Source organism: Pseudophryne corroboree, chromosome 2, assembly GCF_028390025.1.
Source record: "Pseudophryne corroboree isolate aPseCor3 chromosome 2, aPseCor3.hap2, whole genome shotgun sequence".
NCBI lineage: Eukaryota > Metazoa > Chordata > Amphibia > Anura > Myobatrachidae > Pseudophryne > Pseudophryne corroboree.
The window spans coordinates 1,001,011,671-1,001,033,764 of record NC_086445.1 but is presented as its reverse complement, the minus strand read 5'-3'; the positions used below and the strand labels follow the sequence as shown (position 1 = coordinate 1,001,033,764).

The window sequence follows — 22,094 nt, the reverse complement described above, 5'->3', positions numbered from 1 at the left end:
ATGTGCAGTGATCTGCTTGTAGCCGGCCAACCATGTTTCTTTGAGTCGTAAAGAACAAGCAGAGAACCTGTGAGGTGGACAGAAGAAGTCTTGTCCAAATAAATACGCAGAGCTCGGGCTATGTCTAACAGAATCAGATCATCCTGGTCCAGGGAAGTCGGCGATGGAGGAAAAACTGGAAAGGTAATTTCCTGGTTTAAGTGAAAAGCCGAAGCAACTTTTGGCTGGAACTGGTACCGAGAACCGCTCTATCATCAGGGAATATGAGAAAAGGCGGCCTGCGAGACAAAGCTTCCAACTCGGGAACATGCTGAGGCAATGGTCATAAGGAAGACCAATTTATAAGCTAGCCTGGTCCAATGTCACCCTCTTCTCCACATCCCGAGGAAGAGCAGTGGCAAAAAACCGCTGTGGTGGCGGACCCCTGAGGTCGATGATGTAACCTCTGGAAATTATGTCCAGCACCCAGGCATCTGAAGACAACTTCACCCAACAGTCTCTGAATTGAGGCAAATGCCATCCAACTTGTGACTGGACAGGGTGGAGGGATACCCCATCAGGTGTTAGACTTCTCCTGAGCCGAACCCCTACCAGGGAAGAAACAGCCTCTGGCAGACTGACCTCTAGTGGACGCTTGGCCCAAAAAAGAAGAGTGAAAAGCAAGTCCCGCTTTTCCCAACGGCTGCCTGGGCAATAACAGTATCCAGTTCTGGCCCAAACAGAACACCCCCACCAAAATGTAGAGATTCCTAGGAATATTTGGACTGCACAGCCTCACAATTGATTTCACTAGCAAAGCACTCCTATTATATGGGCACACCTACGGAAAATGAAATTTAGGAGCCAAGATAAAGGCGATGTCACTCAATCTAAATATTTATCAACTAGCATCAAGACAGTGGAGACTGTCCCAGGTTTCAAGATCACTTCCTTCCTTGGCTCACAGGATCGTTAAGAGTTCAGCACTGCGGAGACTGTGCACTAAGAGCACCAATTGGTTGGGTTCTGATGTAGCAGGACAATTAACCAGTAATGGTTAAAAACAGATCATAACTTGGGCTAAGAATGAACGGCACTCACCTCTGCGAGCATTGACAAAGCGTGCACACTGTAGACAGACGGAGCAGAGGCAGACACCATGGACGACTGAGCTGCGACAATGTCCTCTGTAGGAGAGAGTGTACGGCTCAATAGCAGCTCATAACACAGTGGCGGTTCATACTGTATTCTGCAGAGTTCACATATCTTCTAACACATTTTTATAATGGATTTAATAAAGTGTTATTTTTTATAATAAACGCATGGTCCATTGGTGGTCATTCTGAGTTGATCGCTAGCTGCATTGGTTTGCAGCGCAGCGATCAGGCTAAAAATCGTCAGTTCTGCGCACGCGGCGCAATGCGCACGCGTGTCGAATGGGCACAACAAACAATGTCGTTTTGCACAAAGTCTAGCGAAGCATTTCAGTCGCACTGGTGGCCGCAGTGATTGACAGGAAGTGGGCGTTTCTGGGTGTCAACTGACCGTTTTCATGGAGTGTTTGGGAAAAACTCAGGCGTGGCTGGGCGAACGCTGGGCGGCTTTGTGACGTCAAAACAGAAACTAAACAGTCTAAAGTGATCGCAAGCGCTGAGTAGGTTTTGAGCTACTCTGAAACTGCACAAACATTTTTTGTAGCCGCTGTGACCCTTTCGTTCGCACTTCTGCTAAGCTAAAATACACTCCCAGTGGGAGGCGGCATAGTGTTTGCATGGCTGCTAAAAACTGCTAGCGAGCGAACAACTCGGAATGACCACCATAGTCCATTAGACTGAGTTTAAACATAGATAGATAATTTATAGCTTGTGCAGACATGTGTTTTTGTTGTTGTTTTATTACCTTGTGGCACATACTATACATAATAAAGCAGAACCAATAGCTCCAGCTCAGAGTCAATTAGGAATTGTTAATTAATTAGTAAGGTGTAGGTGCGGAAATATATATTATTTTTACCATGCTTTATAATTGCTTACTTAGACAAACTGATAAACCAGCCAAAAATTACAGGAGAACAGCGCCCCCCAGTGGTTACATTATAATTGACCGGAATTATGCTACAATATCTGAGACCGTAGCCAGCATTCTTTTTATTGAATAAAACAGCTATCTGTCTTGTAGAGCAGTGGCAGGGTTCTTCCGCACCCTGTGCTGGCTGAGTATCTGTGAGCATGCTGCCTATCTATTTTTAGGCAACAAAGACATCACTGCTTGGCACCCGCTTCTCAAACAGGGCTGTCATTAGTAAATCTGGAGAAATGTCCGCCAATCAGTAAGGACAAAGGCCCTCATTCCGAGTTGATTGCTCGCTAGCTACTTTTAGCAGCCGTACAAACGCATAGTCGCCGTCCACGGGGGAGTGTATTTTCGCTTTGCAAGCGTGCGATCGCATGTGCAGCCGAGCGGTACAAAAACATTTTGTGCAAAACAAGACCAGCCCTGTAGTTACTTATTCTGTGCGATGATCCTAGTGTCAGAGGTCCTGGAATTGACATCAGATACCCGCCCTGCAAACGCCTGCATTTTCCCTACCACTCCCAGAAAACGGTCAGTTGACACCCACAAACTCCCTCTTCCTGTCAATCTCCTTGCGATCGGCTGTGCAAATGGAATCGTCGCTAGAAGCATTGTACAGTAACGATGCTGTTTGTACCCGTACGACGTGCGTGCGCATTGCGGTGCATATGCATGCGCAGTTTTGCCATTTTTTTTACCGGATCGCTGCGCTGCGAAAATCGGCAGCGTGCAATCAACTTGGAATGGCCCCCAAAGTGCGCAAAGAAAAGTAAATTTAAGTTGACTTGGTTAAGGGTGAGGGTTGGGGGCATCAGTTTTCCTTTTTATAACCCAGGTGCTAAAATGACTATTCATGTCTCTGCACCGCTGTATGAAAGCAATGCACATTAATGGAGGGATGTACTAAGCAGCAGAGAGAGATAAAGTATCAGCCAATCAGCTCCTAACTGCCATGTTACAGGCTGTGTTTGAAAAAAAGACAGGAACTAATTGGTTGGTAGTCTCTCTCTCTCCAAGGTTTGGTACATCTGCCCCCATATGTCTTACATGCTTTGTGGCTTCTGCAGTATATCAGAACTAATAACACTACTGTACTTTACACAATAATCCATTATTTTACCATAAAGTTCTTCGTCAGCATCTGTGTCATCCAGAGATACCTGCGGCTGGGCTTTAACCTCCAAATTCCTGCTGAGCCAGCTAGTCTGTTCCAAGGATGACCCCGCCACGTTCCCGACCGCCTCCAGGATCTTCTGAGTCACTTCCTGAAATGAGCAGACTCTTTGTGTAATGAACAGGGGGATAGGGTAACAAATATTATCACTGTCGTCATGATCAATCCTAAATCTGAATTTGCTTTTGACTGGTGTCACTCACAGAGGGGCAGGCAATCCGTTTATTTATTGCCTAATTTGCAGATCACAAGTGTTTGATATGCCTTTGATAAGATTGTGGGATCATTCATATCAGTATGCATTGCTTATAGGGAACACTGTAGATCAGTGGGTTCCAAACTTTTTTGAATCACGGCACCCTAGAATATCAGAATTTTTTTCACGGCACCCCTAGGCCAAAAATTTCTTATTGAGAAATTTAGAAAGAAATACTACATTAAGTAGATCGCGTTTATATGTCATCCTTAGGGTCAGTTGTGTGGTGAGGGACAAGATTTGCTTCTGTTTGGCCACATATTTTATGACTGGCAGCCACCAGCACTGGTTTTGCCTATTATATTGACCATGAATAATTTGAATTGGTCCTGGACCACCAACCCAGGGCACCCCTGCAAGTGTCCCGAGGCACCCCAGGGAGCCACGGCACAAAGTTTGGGAACCTCTGCTGTAGATCAAAGCTTTCTCATAATACATCTTTCTGACTGATGCTATATACTGTACATGCCTCATAAGGAATCGATTGGGATTTTGTGTCTCCCAAAGGAATCAATATAATGTAATCCTGTTTACTATGCATATGTGCAGAAAATCATACCATGCTTGTCAGACCTAATCAGGATAAAAAGCGCCTACTTCTAGAACGGTTCATGGAAATAGTACCAAAAATGTCTGTAAAACCTATTAGCATACCACCACTTCTCATGATGCCGCAGATAATGGGCAATTTGAATACTGATTAAATGATTTTAGAACTGGTCAATTACTGGTCACCAGTCTACAACTGAAAACTGCCCAAGTACTCTCTCCATGCCCCAAGTGACTGTCTATCTGAAAGGAACAGAGTGCAGTTCCACTGTTTCTTGAGTTTTATTTCTGTTAATTTTCAAGATGCTGTTCTACATTTAAATTTCCGTATGGTAATTTTTTTTTGTCACCCATTGATATTTCTGAATGGCTATAATTTACTTTTGTATTTATATTTCTATATGTCAGTTTGTTGCAACCATTTCCATTTAATGAGCACTGTGATTGTTTTGTCATATTACTCTCTATTTAATTACATGATTTCATTTACAATGTTACATATGTGCACTGATTTTTTTGCTGTTGTTGTACAATTGTCTGTATTTCTTTTTGTGAATACGTCAAGGAGTGACGGCGACTCCCTAAGTCAGCCCAAGTTTTATTTTAGTGGCGGAAGAACATTGGGTTTAATAGTGAGAGTGGGATATAATGTTGGGTGATATTGTTTTGATCAACTCTTCCACGCCCACATGTCATACATGTCTCTATGGGTCTTGTCACAACAGTGAACGCTTGTCCTCTCTCGTCCTCGCTCTAAATCCAATGATCACAGCAGTCGTTAGAATAACGGAGCTGCTTAACGTGTGCATTTCGTAGGGGTTTTAAACCTAGTTTGGTCATAGCAGGGGAAGTTCCATATACGTTTGTGAGTGCTATAAGTTGTCATTTCCTCTGGGATCAATAATATTGCAATAAATAGAGACATTCTGGTGCAATATTTCACCTGTAGGTCCTTTTGGTCCTTCTTGTTCTCTAGGTTCGGTGTCCTCGTTACAAAGTCATTCAGGATGCTGATGGGAAACAAAGACTTATGTACATTGGAGGCATGCCAATACTTGCATCAAGTAACTCTCATAAGTCCATACAGGCTATAGACCAAGACAGTCTTCTAGACAAAGTACAACATGTGCTGAAGATACTGTGGAGTCCTTACATTTTTGCACAAGAAACATTAACATTATTATTATCTTTATTTATATGGGGCCACAAGGCCAAATGACATAATACAGGTGTGATGTAACAGGTTAGATAAATACATAGGGACCACAAGAAGAAAGAAGGGCCCTGCTCGCAAGAACATATATTATAGAGGGGACATGGGCAGGAACATTAAAAGGAGAGGGAAGTAGAGTAGGGGAGCGCATAGGCTGGGGATCTAGGAGTAGGGGTGTCTGGCTAAGGACACGTTTGAAGGTTGCAGTCTGAGTGAACATTGGACAGAGCGTGGAAGGGCATTCTAGAAATGAAAGATGAGGGGGGATGGCAGTCATTAGCAGAATGCAGTGGATGGGATGAATGCTAGAGAAGTAGAGAGGAGAAGAGTGGCTGAGGGGCACTCAGGGAGCCAGCAGTGACTGGCAGTGGTGGGCTGTAGAGGTGGAATGTTGAAAGAGGAGTATGAGGCGAGCAGAGTAGTTAGGTCTAGACTGAAGGGGGCACAGCGAGACATCGGTAGGCTGGTGACTGCAGATCATGAAGTGTAAGGGAGTACTTCTGTCCTTTATTATGTAAATAAAATAAATATCTAATGGCTGCTACACATGTATTTTCTGCTATTAAACAATGCAGCCCAGCTGGTCTCCGGCTTTCATAAATCAGAAGATATTTTGTACACATTCCTCAATTTACATAAACACGCCAGAGAAAGATGATCAAAGTTGTGACGAAAGGAAACAGTTTCATTCTACAGCCTTTAGCGGTGTGGCTTGTAAGCAGGGGCAGCTAAGGAGGTGGAGGTCACACCAACTGCCACCCCAAACACTGCAAGACATCGCTGCCCGGGACTCACTGGCAGTAGGCGTGCCCCCCCCCCCCCCCCATTTGAATTTTGGACTGCGCTACAGCCTCACCTCTGCAACAGCCGCTGCTTGTAAGTCTGAACATGAACTGAGACTTGGGAAACACAGATATTACATAACAGTGTATAAAAAAAAGGATTATAGTAACAACAAAATCCATGTAAAAAAAATAAAAATAATTATATATACACACACACACACACACACACACACACACACACACACACACACACACACACACACACACACACATATAAAATTGGGAGCTACCTTAGCAGCAGGAAAAATCCTGGTGGAGCCAGATTCAGAGGAACCGACTCTTTAAGCAGCGTCAGCAGCGACTGGAAGTTCTCCTGCATGTCAGCTGGGGAGAGCCTGAAACAAGAATGAATTAGTATCAGAGACATTTTAACATAGTAACACACCATGAAAAATGAGCACCACCTGTGCAATTTTTACATTGTAAGGAAGCAGCATCCCCTTGTAAACCATTTATCTCCTTCTGTCCCACTGTAAGAGTTAAAGGAAGCTGCTGTTCTTATTTTGAAAGAATGGGGCCTATTCATTTTAACATTTCCCCCAACTTTTGGAGAAATCAAGTAATAGGGCCAATCACTACAAAGGTAATGCAGGAGATATCACGGATATTTCCTGCTTAACTTTCAGTCTCAACCTGGCCTACTGTCCCCATAAAATAGTATGGGGACCTAAATTCATCAAGACCTGGAAAAACTAAATTGTTCGTAACTTGACAAGAGAGAATCCTATGCCATCCTCAGAGGTATAGGAGTGAAAGAGGTCTGGATTGGATAGAAGAGGGAAAGTGTTCCGGTTTGGAGAAAAGAGGGAAGCAGGTCCAGGGAGGATGGAGAAGGGAAGAAAGTCTAGGATGGAAGGAGGAGGAAAAGAGGTTGGAGGGATGGAGGTCTGGGATGGAGGGAATTAGGTCTGGGTTGGAGGGAGGAGTGAAAGAAGTCCAAATTGGGGGGGGAGGGGGGAAGGGATGGAGGGAGGAGTGAAGGAGGTCAGGGATGGAGCGAGGAGGGAAGGAGGCCCAGGATTGAGAGAGGTGGCAAGGAGGCCCAGGATTGAGAGAGGTGGCAAGGAGGCCCAGGATTGAGAGAGGTGGCAAGGAGGCCCAGGATAGAGGGAAGGAGGCTTGCGTTAGAGGGAAGGAGGGAAGTATGCCCGGGATAAAGGGAAGTATGCCCGGGATAGAGGGAGGAGGGAAGGAGGTCAGGGATTGAGGGTGGAGGGAAGGAGTCTACAAATACATGAACCCAATGACACATCTTGCTAATCAATCGCCAGCACTAAATGACATACCCGAAAACCAGTAGAAGCATCTACATTAACATACTGTAACATAACCAACTCTCAAATAACCCAAGCTGAACAATGGCATTCATCTAACCAGGCAACATGGCGCAAATAGAGACTACACAGTACGGTGTCCCTGGGCTTGTTACCTTTGTATAAACGCATAGCTGAACTGCAGCATCGGGATGTCCACCAATGAGGACTTCTAGAGAAATAATATAAAAGGAAACATACTGTAAGTGGATTTAGGGCATCACAGTAAATGTACACTAGAAATAAGACGAGTGACTCCATACTAGTGATACCTCATCACCCTTTATCTGTGGTGGCTTCTTAACCACCTCCTTCACCAGCTGCAAAATAGCGTCTGTCTTCAGGGTCTTCAGCGCGCACACCAGGTCAACCAACGTCATCTGGGACTCGCTGGGCACCGGTACAATCTACAGGAAACATCAGGGAAGGAACAAGCTTAGGCGTAGAGTCATATCAGACACAAACTAACACTGAATCTGTGTTCTTATTTATAGGACCTAATGCACGCTTCCAATACTAACCTTATTTATTACACTCAATGCACACTTCCCATACTATCCTTATTTATAGCATCCAATGCACGCTTCCCATACTATCCTTGTTTGTCCTATTTGGTAACCATCTCATACACGGATATTATCAGAGCATGCCCTCCTACAGTCACAGTGAGCTGCGGTGCTGAGAAGGGAGTTGGTAATGTCACTTCCTTGATGCAACTTGCTGTACCGCGCATAATGTTATTTAGTACTGAGCGAGCCAGGCTATGCCCCAATCATTGATCACTGCCCCTTCTAGCACCCAGGAGCACCGTGTGTCTTGGCAGCTCTGACTGCGAGAAGCTGGGCTACACATGAAATAACACTGTTATGCAAAAACGTTTTATGTGCCTCAAAATGCAAGAGGATCAAAGTTTTCAGGATAACACATCCCACATCTACATACTAAGCCGCTAGTTTAATTTATTCTTAAAAGTCTGGAGCACCGGTTGCTAGTATCTCAGGTAAGGACACCTAATAGAATGCATGAGAGACGTTACTACTGAAGGGCAGGACCACCCACACTGTGCACTTAGCTACAGCCAATGCAGGAAGTCCCAGGAGCAGTTAACAATAAGTAGCAATGAATGCAGCATTGCACACAGAGTTATAGACATCAAGAAAGTACATTTACACTATTCTTTATGCACCAGTAAAGCAGGAATGTTGGTCAGCGAGGCCATTCCCAGACATGAGCGAGGCTCTCTAATCCGTATCATCTATCATACTGCTGTTCCTCACCTTGGCCTTACTCAGGGCCTTGTTGAACCTCTTTCTCTTCCAGACGGCAGCAACGGCTGCAATAAGCTGCACCCCGAGATGTACGGTCAGAGGGTTCAGGAATTCCAAGACCTTCTGCTTCAGTGTCTGTAAAAAAGCAGCAGAATATGTGTTTTTGCTTTGAAAGCCTCTGTGGCTTCACCGGGTCATTGTGGCTCCATCCATTTTTAAATAAGGTTTCTCATGACCACTTATACTGAACCACTTGTAAAACACAACACACGAGCAAGCCTTGAAAAGCATCAGTGTCTATTCATCAACAAGTAGATCTTACTAAATGCTTTGGGGCTCATTTACAGTTGGATGTAAGTCATTGTTACGGCACGGCTCTCAGATGTAGCGGTACGTGTCCACTGTAACACTGCGCCTATAGGTGCTGCTTTAACAATCTCCCAGAAATACTTTTTCAAAACTAGGCAACTTACACAGAACTCGGGACAGAAGGGACAGTTCCTCACCTTGGTGGTTTTGAAATAGACGGATGATGATCCTTTTATCGTCCCCAGGAGATCTGAGGGTCTCCTCTCCCTCTCCTGCTTGGTAATGACACTCCAGAGAAGAGACAAACTGTTTACAATGCGAGGAAGCTCTTCCAGGAGAGCGTTACGAGCGTTCTTCAGATTAGCGGGATCGGATGTTGAAGACTGAACAAGAAATAGCACAAAATAAATGACAGATACCAGGAACTCTGGTCTAGAGTGGAAATACTGTTTCAATGTATGAGGAAAGTATAGCGCAGCTGTACAAACCCACGCACTGACTACAGTAGATTACATTAAAAGTGTATTATTTTATTATATATTATTTTTTTTACCACAGTTCAAATCAATAATAGGATTTAAAATTACCTACCGGTAAATCCTTTTCTCGTAGTCCATAAGGGATATTGGGGAGACTTGGTACAATGGGGTATAGATGGGGTCCAAAGGAGCCGGTGCACTTTAAATTTCTTCACTGGGTGTACTGGCTCCTCCCCTCTATGCCCCCTCCCACAGGCAGCTTTAGGTAAAACAGTGCCTGAAGGAGAAAGGACACACATGAGAAAAGGAACATAACAATGAGTGGTGAGATTTATACACCAGCACACCACTAACATAACACAACCAGCAATGGCTGGTAACCAAACAGCAACAGCTGAACAGGTAACCATACAAAAGACAACCTGCAGAAAAGTCAACACACCGAGGCGGGTGCCCAATATCCCATATGGACTACGAGAAAAGGGTTTACCAGTAGGTAATTCAAATACTATTTTCTCTAGCATCCATAAGGGATATTGGGGAGACTTGAGGGGTCATTCCGAGTTGATCGCTCGCTAGCTAGTTTTAGCAGCCATGCAAACGCTATGCCACCGCCCACTGGGGAGTGTATTTTAGCTTAGCAGAAGTGCGAACACCTGTGCAGACGAGCTCTGCAAAAACAGTTTGTGCAGTTTCAGAGTAGCTCTAAACCTACTCAGCGCTTGCGATCACTTCAGCATATCCTTGTCGGGATTTGACGTCATACACCCGCCCAGTCGACGCCCAGCCATGCCTGCGATTTTTCAGACATGCCTGCGTTTTTGCAAACACTCCCTGAAAACGGTCAGTTGACACCCAGAAACGCCCCCTTCCTGTCAATCTTCTTGCGGCCGTCAGTGCGACTGAAAACTTCGCTAGAACCTGTGCAAAACAACAAATGCCTGTGTATGTTGCGCGTGCGCATTGCGGTGCATACGCAGAAATGCAGATTTGTAGCCTGTTCGCTGCGCTGTGAACAGCAGCAGATAGCAGTCAACTCGGAATGACCCCCTTAGTACGATGGGGATGTCCCAAAACTTCCAGAACGGGCAGGAACGTGAGGAGACTGCTGCAGCACCGCCTGCCCAAACTGGGTATCCCCTTTGGCCAGGGTAACAAACCTGTAGAACTTCAAAAAAGGTGTTCTTCCCCAACCAGGTAGCAGCTCGGCATAGTTGCAAGGCAGAGACTCCACAGGCAGACGTCCAGGAAGACCCCATCGCTCTTGTAGAGTGGCCCTTCAGAGACTGTGAAACAGGTAAGGCTGCCGACACATAGGCTTGTTGAATAGTAAGCTTAATCAAACGAGCAACGGACTGCTTAGAAGCAGGGCAACCCTCTTTCTGCGCATCATATAGCACAAACAAGGAATCCATCTTCCTGATCCGAGCCGTTCTTTTGGCATAGATCTTCAAGGCTCGCACCGCATCCAATGGCTCCGGACGAGCAGAAGTGTCAGAACCTGACGGAACCACAATAGGTTGATTCAAATGGAACGCAGAGACAACCTTCGGCAGGAACTGCTGCCTAGTCCTGAGCTCCGCTCTGTCCTCGTAAAAGACCAAGTAGGGACTTTTACATGATAAGGGCCCCAATTATGAGACACGCCAGGCAGAAGCCAGGGCCAGTAACATCACCGTCTTCCACGTGAGGTATTTGTCTTCTACCGTCATCAGAGGTTCAAACCAGGAGGACTGTAGAAATTCCAACACTACTGTACATTCAAATCCCTGGGTGCTGTTGGCGGCACAAAAGGAGGTTGTATGTGAAGTACCCCTTGCAAGAAGTTCTGAACTTCTGGCAACACTGCCAATATCTTCTGGAAGAAGATGGAGAAAATGGAACCCAGATGTAAGCCCTTATCAACACCAGCCTGCAGGAAACGGAGGAAATGTCCCAAGTGGAACTCCGCAGGCGGATACATGCGTTCCTTGCACCAAGAGACATATCTTCTCCAGATATGATGATAGTGTTTTGAAGTCACAGGCTTCCTGGCCTGCACTGTGGTAGCAATGACCTTTCTGGAAAGGCCCTTGTGAGCTAGGATGTTCCGCTCAACCTCCAAGCCGTCAAACGAAGTCGCCGCAAGTCCGGGTAGACGAACGCTCCTTGTTGAAGAAGATCCCTTCTTAGTGGTAGAGATCAAGGGTCTTCGACGGATATGTCCAGAAGATCCGCGTACCAAGCCCTCCGAGGCCAATCCGGGGCAATAAGAATTGCCTGGACTATTTGATTCCTGATTCGCTTGAGCACACGTGGGAGCAATGGAATCGGAGGAAACAGGTAGACCAGTCGGTAAGGCCACGGCGATGTTAGGGCATTTACTGGGTACCTGGTCCGTGAGCAATACCAACGAAGCTTTTTGTTGAGTCAAGAAGCCATCATGTCTATTTGTGGGAAACCCCACCGGTCGATGATTTGCTGAAACACCTGATGGCGAAGCTCCCACTCTCCCGAGTGGAGATCGTGACGACTCAGGAAGTCCGCTTCCCAGTTGTTCACTACCAGAATGAAGATTGCGGACAGTGCTCTTGCATTTCTTTCCGCCCAGAGGAGTATCTTTGAAACCTCTCGCATGCATGCCCTGCTTTTTGTCCCCCCTTGACGATTTATGTACGCCACTGCTGTGGCGCTGTCCGACTGTACCTGGATTGCGTGATCCCTGAGTAAAGGAGTTAGCCCAAAGTTCCAGAATGTTGATCGGAAGGAGGGCTTCGTGGGCTGACCACCTGCCCTGGAACTGAGCCCCTTGGGTGACAGCTCCCCATTCTCTCAGACTCGCATCCGTCGTGAGGAGGATCCAATCCTGAATCCCAAAACTCCGGCCTTCCAGGAGATTGGAAGACTGCAGCCACCACAGGAGAGAAATCCAGGCCTGAGGTGACAGACTTATCATCCAGTGCATCTGAAGATGTGACCCAGACCACTTACTCAGGAGATCCAACTGAAAAGTTCTGGCATGGAACCTCCCATATTGGTTCGCCTCGTATGAGGCAACCATTTTCCCCAACAATGTTACGTAAAGATGGATGGATATTCGAGCAGGTCAGAGAACCATGCAGACCATCTCCTGAAGCCTAGTCCTCTGGGAGGAACACCTTCTGGGCCACAGTATCCAGTAACATCCCCAGGAACAGGAGTCGCTGAGATGGCTCCAAGTGGGACTTCTGTAAATTGCGAATCCACCCATGGTGTGACAGAAGTTGGATAGTGCTTTTATCAGGAGATTGTCCAGGTAAGGGACAACATTGACCCCTGGACCCGGAGTTGGAACATCATCTCAGCCATTACCTTTGTGAACACCTTCGGACCTGTGGACAGGCAGAAGGGATGCGCCTGGAACTGCTAGTGATCATCCAGTAGGGCAAACCTCAGATAAGCCTGATGAGGTGGCCAAATCGGAATATGGAGATAGGAGTCCTTGATATCCAGGGAGACCATGAATTCCTGTTCATCCAGGCCCGCAATCACTGCTCGCAAGAATTCCATTTTGAACTTGAAAACCTTTAGGTAAGGGTTCGAGGACTTTAAATTCAGAATGGGCCTTACCGAACCGTCCGGTTTCGGTACCACAAACAGGATGGAGTAATAACCCTTTCCTCGTTGTTGTATTGGTACTGGAACAATGACGTGGGACTGGACCAACTTTCGGATGGCCTGTTGCAACATAACTTGCGTATCCTCCAAAACTAGTAAGCTTGATTTGAAAAATCGTTGGGAAGGAGCACCATCGAACTCCAGCTTGTAGCCCTGAGAAATGAGGTCCTTGACTCAAGTAACCTGGCAGGAACTCTCCCAGACGCGGCTGAAGTGACGCAGTCGAGCTCCCACCTCGAGATCCCCTCGGGGTGGGTGGGCACAGTCATGCCGAGGACTTAGTGGAAGGAGAACTGGTGTTCTGTTCCTGAGAACCGGTGTTTGTAGGTCTTCTTGTCTTCCTCTGGTGCCTCTAGCCGCATTGGAGGCACCTCTGGTACTAGATCAAATCTGTTAGACCAAAAGGACTGAACAGACGGCCCCGGGTAGGAACGCCTAGCTGGCGGGGCCCCAGAGGGGTCAAAACGTGGATTTCCCCGCAGTAACCTTAGAAATCCACATATCCAACTCAACCCCGAAGAGCCATTCCCCATAAAAGGGGAGAGATTCCACACTGCGCTTGGACTCATTGCGCTTGGGCCCATTGACACAACCACGAGGCTCTGTGCGCCGACACTGCCATGGCAGAAAGACTAGCATTAATATTGCCCTCCTTGAGCGAGTCACACAGGATGCGTGCAATGTCCTGAATGTGCTTCAGGAGAGTCACCGTAGCGACCAGAGGCATATTCCCGGAGAGGCCCTCCTGAATTTGAGAAGCTCACGTGTGAATAGCTTGGGTCATCCAGCAACCCGCTATGACCGGCCTTTGTGAAACACCTGCCGCTGTGTAGATAGACTTTAGTGTAGTCTCTATTTTTCTGTCCCTAGGGTCCTTTATGTTAAAGGAGCCCGGGACAGGCAAAACCGCCTTTTTAGACAGTCAAGAGACTGATATGTCAACCCCCGGGGGTTCTTCCCAGAATTTCCTACCTTCAGGAGCAAATGGGAAAGTGTGCAAAAATCTGTTTGACACTTGGTATTTTTTATCTGGATTTTTCCAGGCTAACTTGAACAGGTCATCTAACTCTGCAGAATTAGGGAAAGTGACATTAGGTTTGTTCTGTGTAAAGAAAAATGACTGCTGTGATGCAGCGTCCTCTAGAGGGAGTTTTAACACGTCCCGTATAACCAGAATGAGGGGTTCAATACCCTGAGCAGAAGTGGAATCCCCACTAAACGGATCCAAGTCCCTCCTATCCTCCTGTAGATCTTCATCTGAATCAGAGAGTAGAGCAGGTAAACCACGCTTTTGTGGTCCTGAGTTAGAGAGGGGGGGGGGGGGGGGGGGCTGTGTAACATCTGCCCTGGCAGCTAGGTCTGCAACAGCCTGCTGTAGTAGCTGAGTCTTTTGAGAATTAGCAGTGAGTTGTGATGACATATCAGACATCATAGTTTTAATAGTACCTAGCCAGGAAGGCTCTTGACCCTCTGCCCCAGCCCCCTCACTGAGTTGTGAATATTGGCTGCATTGTTCACATGATACAGATTCAGAAGACAATGGAGAGAATCTGGTGTGGCATACACTGCACAGCTTGTGTTTACCCATGTTCACAGTAAAGCACAATTACATACACATAGACAAGTAATAACTTAGCAAGCCTGCCCTTACTGTATGTGAGACAGAGACAGAGAGAGACCAGCACACCCCAGCTACACAGCCCCAGTGAGGCTGTAAGCGGTTATATCACAGTGAAACACCTATGATTACTGTCCTTTATAGGACACAGATTGTGTACAATAGCGGCTCTCCCCCTTTGCTACACCCTGTACCAGTTTTCCAGCATTTTCTTATTGTCAGGAGGAGCTGTGTGTGCCTGCTGCTGTAAGCAGAGGAAGGTTCCAAAATACAGCTGGTCCAGCTCTGAGGTAGCTCCGCCCGCCCAATGGCGCTGGAGCTAGTTTTTTTTTATACTGGCAATGTCTCCCAAATAGCTTAAAAACATCACACAAGTGCTAGTTTAAGCCACCACTAGCCAGTTTACACAGGGGGCTCTAGCGGGTCCCCCCCAGGAGGGTCCTGTATGCCTCCCCTGCGTGTCAGCCGCACTTTGAACCAGTGAACCCCCCTAGCAGGGCCCCCGGTTTCTACTCCCCACTGTCGTCACCTTCAAGCTATTGTTAGGGGTGTGCGGCGTGTTGCAATTGCGACAGCTAAGGCGCAGTGCCCTGCTGTACAAACAACCTCTCAAGACGGTGGTCCTGCAGCTGGGAAGCGTCTCTGACACCTCGCAAGGCCGGTGCAGGTATGCTGTTGCCCAAACAGCATACCGAAAATAATAAAGATTGAAAAGAAACTGAAGAAAACTCTCTGGAGCTGCAGAGGTGTGCATCCTCTCCTGAGGGCACTATTTTCTAAACTGCCTGTGGGAGGGGGCAGAGGGGAGGAGCCAGCACACCCAGTGAAGAAATTTAAAGTGCACCGGGTACTTTGGACCCCGTCTATACCCCATCGTACTAAGTCTCCCCAATATCCCTTATGGATGCTAGAGAAAAGTAAATACATAGACTACATTTTGCTATAAAGCAGTGACAATGGATGGGGTGGTAGCAGTCTTGATCAACTCATGGCCTGATTTTGGGGGCTCTGTTATATTACTAAACTATATAAACACAGACAGACAGAATCTATTCTATAATCCCCTATGGTGTCAGTCTAGCACAGACTCAGTAAAGAGCTGCAGGGAGGCCCCTCCCTCTCCTCACAGCTCTCACTGGCTGCCTGACTCCCATACAGTCTCTTTAATAAGCTGTTTCCTGGGCAAAGCTGCAACATCCTCAAGGAGTCATGCTCACATAGTGCTCTCCAGAGCCTGGCTCTCAGCACCAAGAGCATCCCCCTACTCATCCCCCCTCAGTTGGAGTTCTCTGCATTTTAGTTGCTTGTGACCTTGTGAATAATGCATGTGCATTGTACAAATCAGGGGAACATTACTGGGTGAAAATTCCAGGGAACGAGTCTTAAGACATATCATTGCACTGTACATGTTCATTCTGCAATTGATACTGTTTTTGTCACACTGGGGAGATTTTCAGGACAGCTTCATGCTGGGTTGGTACACTGAAAGTAGTTCACTAAAATGATGAAAATGGCAATTCAGATCAGCTTGCACACTGTGGTAACATTTTGATATTTTTAAATCTATTTCCCACTTCATCCCTGTTGAAAGGTACAATGTAAACATAAGTATTAAATCCCCAGTAAATTGCAGGCAACTGGAGTTTCTCAGATGTTCTCAGAACAATGTTTATGGGCAGCGATTGGGAGATGGCTACTAGTTCAAGCAAACAGTGGGCGTGTTATGGGAGTGTTGGGGGCGTGACAATGAAAGCAGCTGCGTTTCCAAACACACAGTCACAAGCACAGCATTCCGTGGTCGGAAGGAGAGACTGCACCTTCCACGGGGCCGATGCAAGTTTATGTGGTGCGACCAATGGAGGCGTATAAGGACGTACCAATCTGTATTACAGCACGCATGGACGCTAAAAGTGGGTATATCAGTCCTAGCACATTAGCAAAAACTCACAGATAGGCAATCACCAAAAGACCCTGCTGTATGCACTTTTGCATACGATTCAGATTCGACCCCTCTACCCACTGTTAGTAACCCCTCCTTTTTAATATGAAAACCTGCTGTAGAAAAGTGAAAGATAATGTTGTGCGTATTTCATTATTTTGGTTAAATTATTAAGTTAAATTGTTCAGCTCAGTAAATCAAAACTTACTGATATATTATAATGTTAAAAACTGGTTCTACTAACTTTTTTAATAAACGAAATACAGTATTTTATCAGGAATTGAACTTTGGGATGTATGTACCATCAGATGGGTGGCATAAGATACAAGGCAATGCTGTATTTACTCTGTAATTGTGTATGCATGTACACTGGAAGGTGGAGACTCCTTCTGCATGGACTAGCACCTCACCCACCTACCCGTAGGTGTTTTTTTATTAGTTGAGATCCTTGCATTTGCTGTTTACATATTAGAATAGGAACTATGAAAGGTAAGAACTGGATGGACCCACCTCATGCGATTACAATGACGTGGTAGGTGGGCCCGTATTTTTGGCCAAACAGGCACTAGCATTTTCCTTTTTTCCTACATGACACGACAAGTCTCAGCATAGTAGCACCTCTTATGTTTAAAATTAGGGTATGCAGTCCAGGCCCCCCCCCCCCCACCCCCGAACACATACACACACTCACTGTAAAGGAAATAATCTAAAAATACCTTCTTTGTTTGCGCTGAATGATCCAAAAGGCAAAAATGGCCAATAGTGGTGAGACCCTCCAGCAATGTGAGCGGGTAATCTGGGGAAATGTTCTCCCGTTTGCAAGCTGTGCTGTTGGTAAAGCAAATTATTGAGATTCTGATACTCAATTGATAAACACACAAATAATAAATAATTTTATTTATATAGTGCTTTCCTCCAGCAGGACTCAAAGTCGCTTTCCAAGCAACAAAAACCTAGCAGAGAGGTTTAGTGCTACAGCACGCAATAAACCCCCCAAAAAATGAAAAACAGTGAACATACTGTAAAGCCTGATTCATGTTTGTAGGCAAAACAAAAAAAGCACACAAATGGGCAAAACCATGTTGCACTGCAGGTGGGGGGCAGATGTAACATGTGCAGAGAGAGAGAGATTTGGATGGGGTGGGTTCAAACTGAAATCTATATTGCAGTGTAAAAATAAAGCAGTCTAGCATTTGTGGGCTATCAGCAAAAGCAGACAGTACTTAAGCCTATACAGAAAACATACAGTATAACCCACCTAATCTAACTCTCTCTGCACATCTTACATCTGCCCCGCCTGCAGTTAAAAATGGTTTTGCCCAGTTGTGTACTATTGTTTGCTTACAAACATGAATCAGGCCTATATAACATAACATAACAGGCACAATGAGCTTAATGCAGCATTGGTGCAGCCATTTTGTGTAATATATTGTGCAGGTTACATAACCCACACATGAAAGGTACCAGGTGAGGCAGCCATTTTGGGCATGATACATGGGTTACCCTGGGTGGAATAGGCAATATCTAAAAGCGATGACCCAAAATGAAGACGTTGCAACGTACTAAAAACAGAAGCAGTACCCCGACATAGCCATCAATTCCAAGTATTTTTCTTCTCACCCACGTGTGTACCAGGCGAGGCAGCCATCTTGGGTGCACTACAACAGTTACAATGTGTGAGGTAAATCACTTCCCCTATCCAAACTGACGATCAGTAAGTGCATGCTCCCTTACCAATCCTCGTCCCGAAGTGTCGTGCCTTACGTCACAATTGGGCAGACATTTACATGTTCCCGCCCAGGTGTGATGTCATCACTGGTAACCTCTGCAGCAAGTACAATGCACCGATATATATCTGCAGATATATCGGCCATCGGCTGTGCGGCAAGGACGTTGTGATTTGTCTGTGATTGGCTGGTACACACCTGCCGACGTGTCCATGATATATCGGCTGTTCAATTGAAAGTAATGAAGACATAAAATAACAACAATAGGACTTTCTCTTCCATCGTAGCACTATTTGTTGTATATGATATAATTGTAGCATTAAAAGAAATATTTTAATATTCATTTATTTCCGTACCTTATTTTTACCGATTCGTTTTCATACTGCTTCACAAGTTCATCTAAGTTCTTACAGATCTGAGCAACAAACGGTGCTACAGTCAAACCCAAAGACTTTCCAAAATAAGGCAAAGAGGATGTGACCAGGGCAACCCAGGGCGGGTGCATTCCGTAGCCATACTCCGGGCGCAGGGCCCTCACCACAGCAGAGACGAACAATCCCTGCGATGTTATTGCATGTGACTGCACATACTGCATGGCATTTATAGACTGCTGGAAGTTGACTCCCCGATGCCATTCCTTCGAGAGGTCCACCGGGGAGTCATGGTCTTCCTGCAGCTGCCGCAAGTGATGTTCCAAAACAATCAAAATCTGCAGAAGCTTCAGCAGTTCTATCTGAAGGGGATGCTCACTCCAAATCTGGTCTTGGCCAAAATTAATGATACTCTCTTCGAACAATCCTTCATCAGCCATGTCTCTGTTGCCACCTAGCGACACCTGTTCATACTTCTTCTGACTCGTGTACATGGAAGCGGACAACGACAGGAGAACAAACTCTTGAACCTTGCATCTCTCCAGCAAGCTGTGTATGAAGTTGACGTTTTTGCCGTCTGAGTTCTTGGCAGTGGCTGCCAGCTGAGACATCATCCTGATGAGGACCTCCACACTTTTCACTTGGACATCTCGGTTGCCGAGCACATCCTTGTAACTCACCTTCAGGTAGCAAGGGTAGTAAGAACGCAAAAAACTCAAACACAGATAGGTCAAAAGTTCAATCAAGAGAGAATGAGGACACATTGATGGTGACTGTGTTTGAAGCTTCCCATAGAAGCTCTGACCAACAAGGGCCTCCTGGTGGCGAGCAAGAAGGTTGTATATTAGGTTGAGGTGTGCAGTGGAGCTGGTGTCCATACTGGTGCTGGCAACCGCTTCAATAAACTCCTTAGGGTTGGTCTTCAGAACAGCTTCCAGCACAGAGAATGCGTACAATACCCTCTTGGAATCGTAGGGTTGAAGGTATAGTAGGATGTGCTTGAACAGTGCCTCAATCATCTCCTCTTTCTCTTTTTGCTGCTTCAGAAGCTTGGTGCTTCTAATAGCCTGAAGTTCCAGATCTGCTTCATCGTCGCTAGACAGCGACTCTGAGGTCTGCGTAACATTAGACTCAGTACGTACCAAATTTAACACCACACTTGGTCTGGGCACGTCCATGCATGACATGTTCGGCTGACAAGAAGGCTTGGAGGACTCTTGCCCGTCAATGTTGTCACTGTTGGTCCAGTGTTGCTCATTACTAGATTCCACGGAGCTGGGATTGAATGAAGACGTGTTCTCACTGGCACTCTGGCCAACGCTGGTGTCCGCAGACTCTGTGTGTTCACTGTCCTCTTGGTCACTGTCCTGACCAAACGGTGGTTCTATATTATCTGAAGCATGATGATTGGTCAACTCATTTTTCATCTTCTCAGGATCTTTCTCCACTTCAGCCCAGATGGCTTCTCTGTCAACGGTGTTAAAGGGTTGGTGATTGTCATCAGAATTATTCTCCGGAAACTCGTGACTTCCTACAGTGTCTTTCAAAGAAGATCTCGTCCTCCTGCACCAGTAGCTGATTTCTTCTACACATGAAAGAGAAAAAAGTATAGGAGCATTTTTTGCATACAGTATTGTTAGTACAGAACAGGACTCTGCTGTGCAGATGCCTAAAGACCACAGTAATGTTCTCTACAGCTTACTCACTGCTTGACAAATTCAAATTGTTTTACTTTCCTTTTATAGTCTATGTAAAAACCCAAGAGGCTGTCCCGTCACTCCCAGTCATTCCAATAGGAATGAATGGAGCCACTCTGATTGTTCAGAGCATGGCAGCTCCCCTGGTTCTCATCAGTCAGAGAGGCTCCACTCTTTCCTATGAGTGTGTCCGTGAGTGACCTCTCATTCGAATCGGCTCCCGGAGGGAAAAATGGTGGCGGCGATTTTGTTTTGTCAAGTTCCAACGGATGCCTACATGAACCAAAGAGGACCAATCCCTAGGATTTTGTAATAAATGGACAAACGAGGGGGGGTTCAATAAAGATGTTTTCTAATTCACTGTCTGTGTCCTGTCTTTATTTTAATATTTCCTTTACAGGTGCAAGTGGGCTCTGCCTACAAGCACATGCTGGTACATGTGGTACTCCAAGTGGCAGCATGCTCTGGCAGCCCTTAAAATTGGATGTGACTGGGCTTGCTGGAACCTGTAGTGCACCAGTAAAGCAAAATATTAATACTACAATTAACAATTTATTAACCCCATGCCAGCAGCCCTGGGATGAGAGTGGGGTTAATAAATGGTTAATAGTAATCCAGTAGGGAGCTCACACTTTTTGGGGGAGTGCCACTGGCCTAAGGCTTGTGAAATGATGGACGGGTATCCCCCACATTGTGGGACTCCCCTCTACAGGTCTACCAGGCCTGGCAAATCGAGCCTAGTGCATGTTAGTGAAAAATCATGGGAACCTCACGCTGTTTTCTTTCACCGCCAGCCTAGGCTTAATGGTCAGTTGAAGGTATAAAAGTTCTTTGGATCACAGATTTGGCTTCTCAAACTGACGGGGATCAGGGGGTTCTCTTCAGAAGCTCAAACCGACCTTTAGTAAATGCTGTACTATGGCTATCCAGACTGTTTGAAAACCCCGGGAAACCTGACGCTTAGTAAATCTTGCCCCAGGTCTGTGTGCACCACTGCACTTCACTCATGATGGGTATGGGACTCAAGGTCGACACCAAGTAGGTTGACACCCATTAAGTCGACACCCATTGGTTGACAGTGGGTAGGTTGACACTAGAAATAGGTCGACACTGCCATTATGTCGACATGAACAAGATCGACATGAAAAAAGGTTGACATGAGTTCTTTTGGTGTCGTTTTCTCCGTCAAGTGACCGGGAACCCCAATTATTGCACCGCGGGCAAGGTTACCGTTCCCAATCGTAGTACACGTGGATCGTAAAGTATGAAAAAGCCCCCCCCCAAAAAAAAAAAAAAAACAACCTTACAAAACGCATGTCGATCTTTTTTTCATGTCAACATTGTTCATGCCGACCTATTTCTAGTGTTGACCTATCCACTGTTGACCAATGGGTGCCGACCTAGAGTCCGGTCCAGATACCACTTACAGTATGACACCATGCATTGTTTTCTCGACACAAGGTGACCCATTTTGCTTTAGGCATCCTGTATATAAATCCTGTAGTTACAGAGAAACTTGGTCATAACTTACCTCTAATATCTGAAGTTCTGATAATCTCCAAACACTTGTCTTTAAAGTGTGTTGATCATATAAACACAAATTAGCCAGTGTTGCTCAGCGGTTATTCCCTGGGTGATGTAGAGAGAT

The 22,094-nt window shown here is 46.0% G+C and overlaps 1 protein-coding gene across 4 annotated transcripts in view; it reads right to left on the bottom strand.

Annotated features, from left to right (window-relative positions):
• The window catches only part of DOP1B (DOP1 leucine zipper like protein B), a 153,623-nt gene that overhangs the window by 20,726 nt on the left and 110,803 nt on the right, over positions 1–22,094 (bottom strand). For all 4 annotated transcript variants that reach the window (XM_063956539.1, XM_063956536.1, XM_063956537.1 and 1 more), the window contains exons 19-28: positions 18,735–20,334; positions 17,368–17,479; positions 9,177–9,362; positions 8,680–8,805; positions 7,675–7,809; positions 7,519–7,574; positions 6,320–6,424; positions 4,975–5,041; positions 3,173–3,317; positions 1,081–1,166 (exon numbers count right to left, since the gene is read on the bottom strand). In XM_063956539.1, coding sequence (XP_063812609.1) covers positions 1,081–1,166; positions 3,173–3,317; positions 4,975–5,041; positions 6,320–6,424; positions 7,519–7,574; positions 7,675–7,809; positions 8,680–8,805; positions 9,177–9,362; positions 17,368–17,479; positions 18,735–20,334 — 2,618 coding nt within the window. The remainder of the gene's footprint in view (positions 1–1,080; positions 1,167–3,172; positions 3,318–4,974; positions 5,042–6,319; positions 6,425–7,518; positions 7,575–7,674; positions 7,810–8,679; positions 8,806–9,176; positions 9,363–17,367; positions 17,480–18,734; positions 20,335–22,094) is intronic.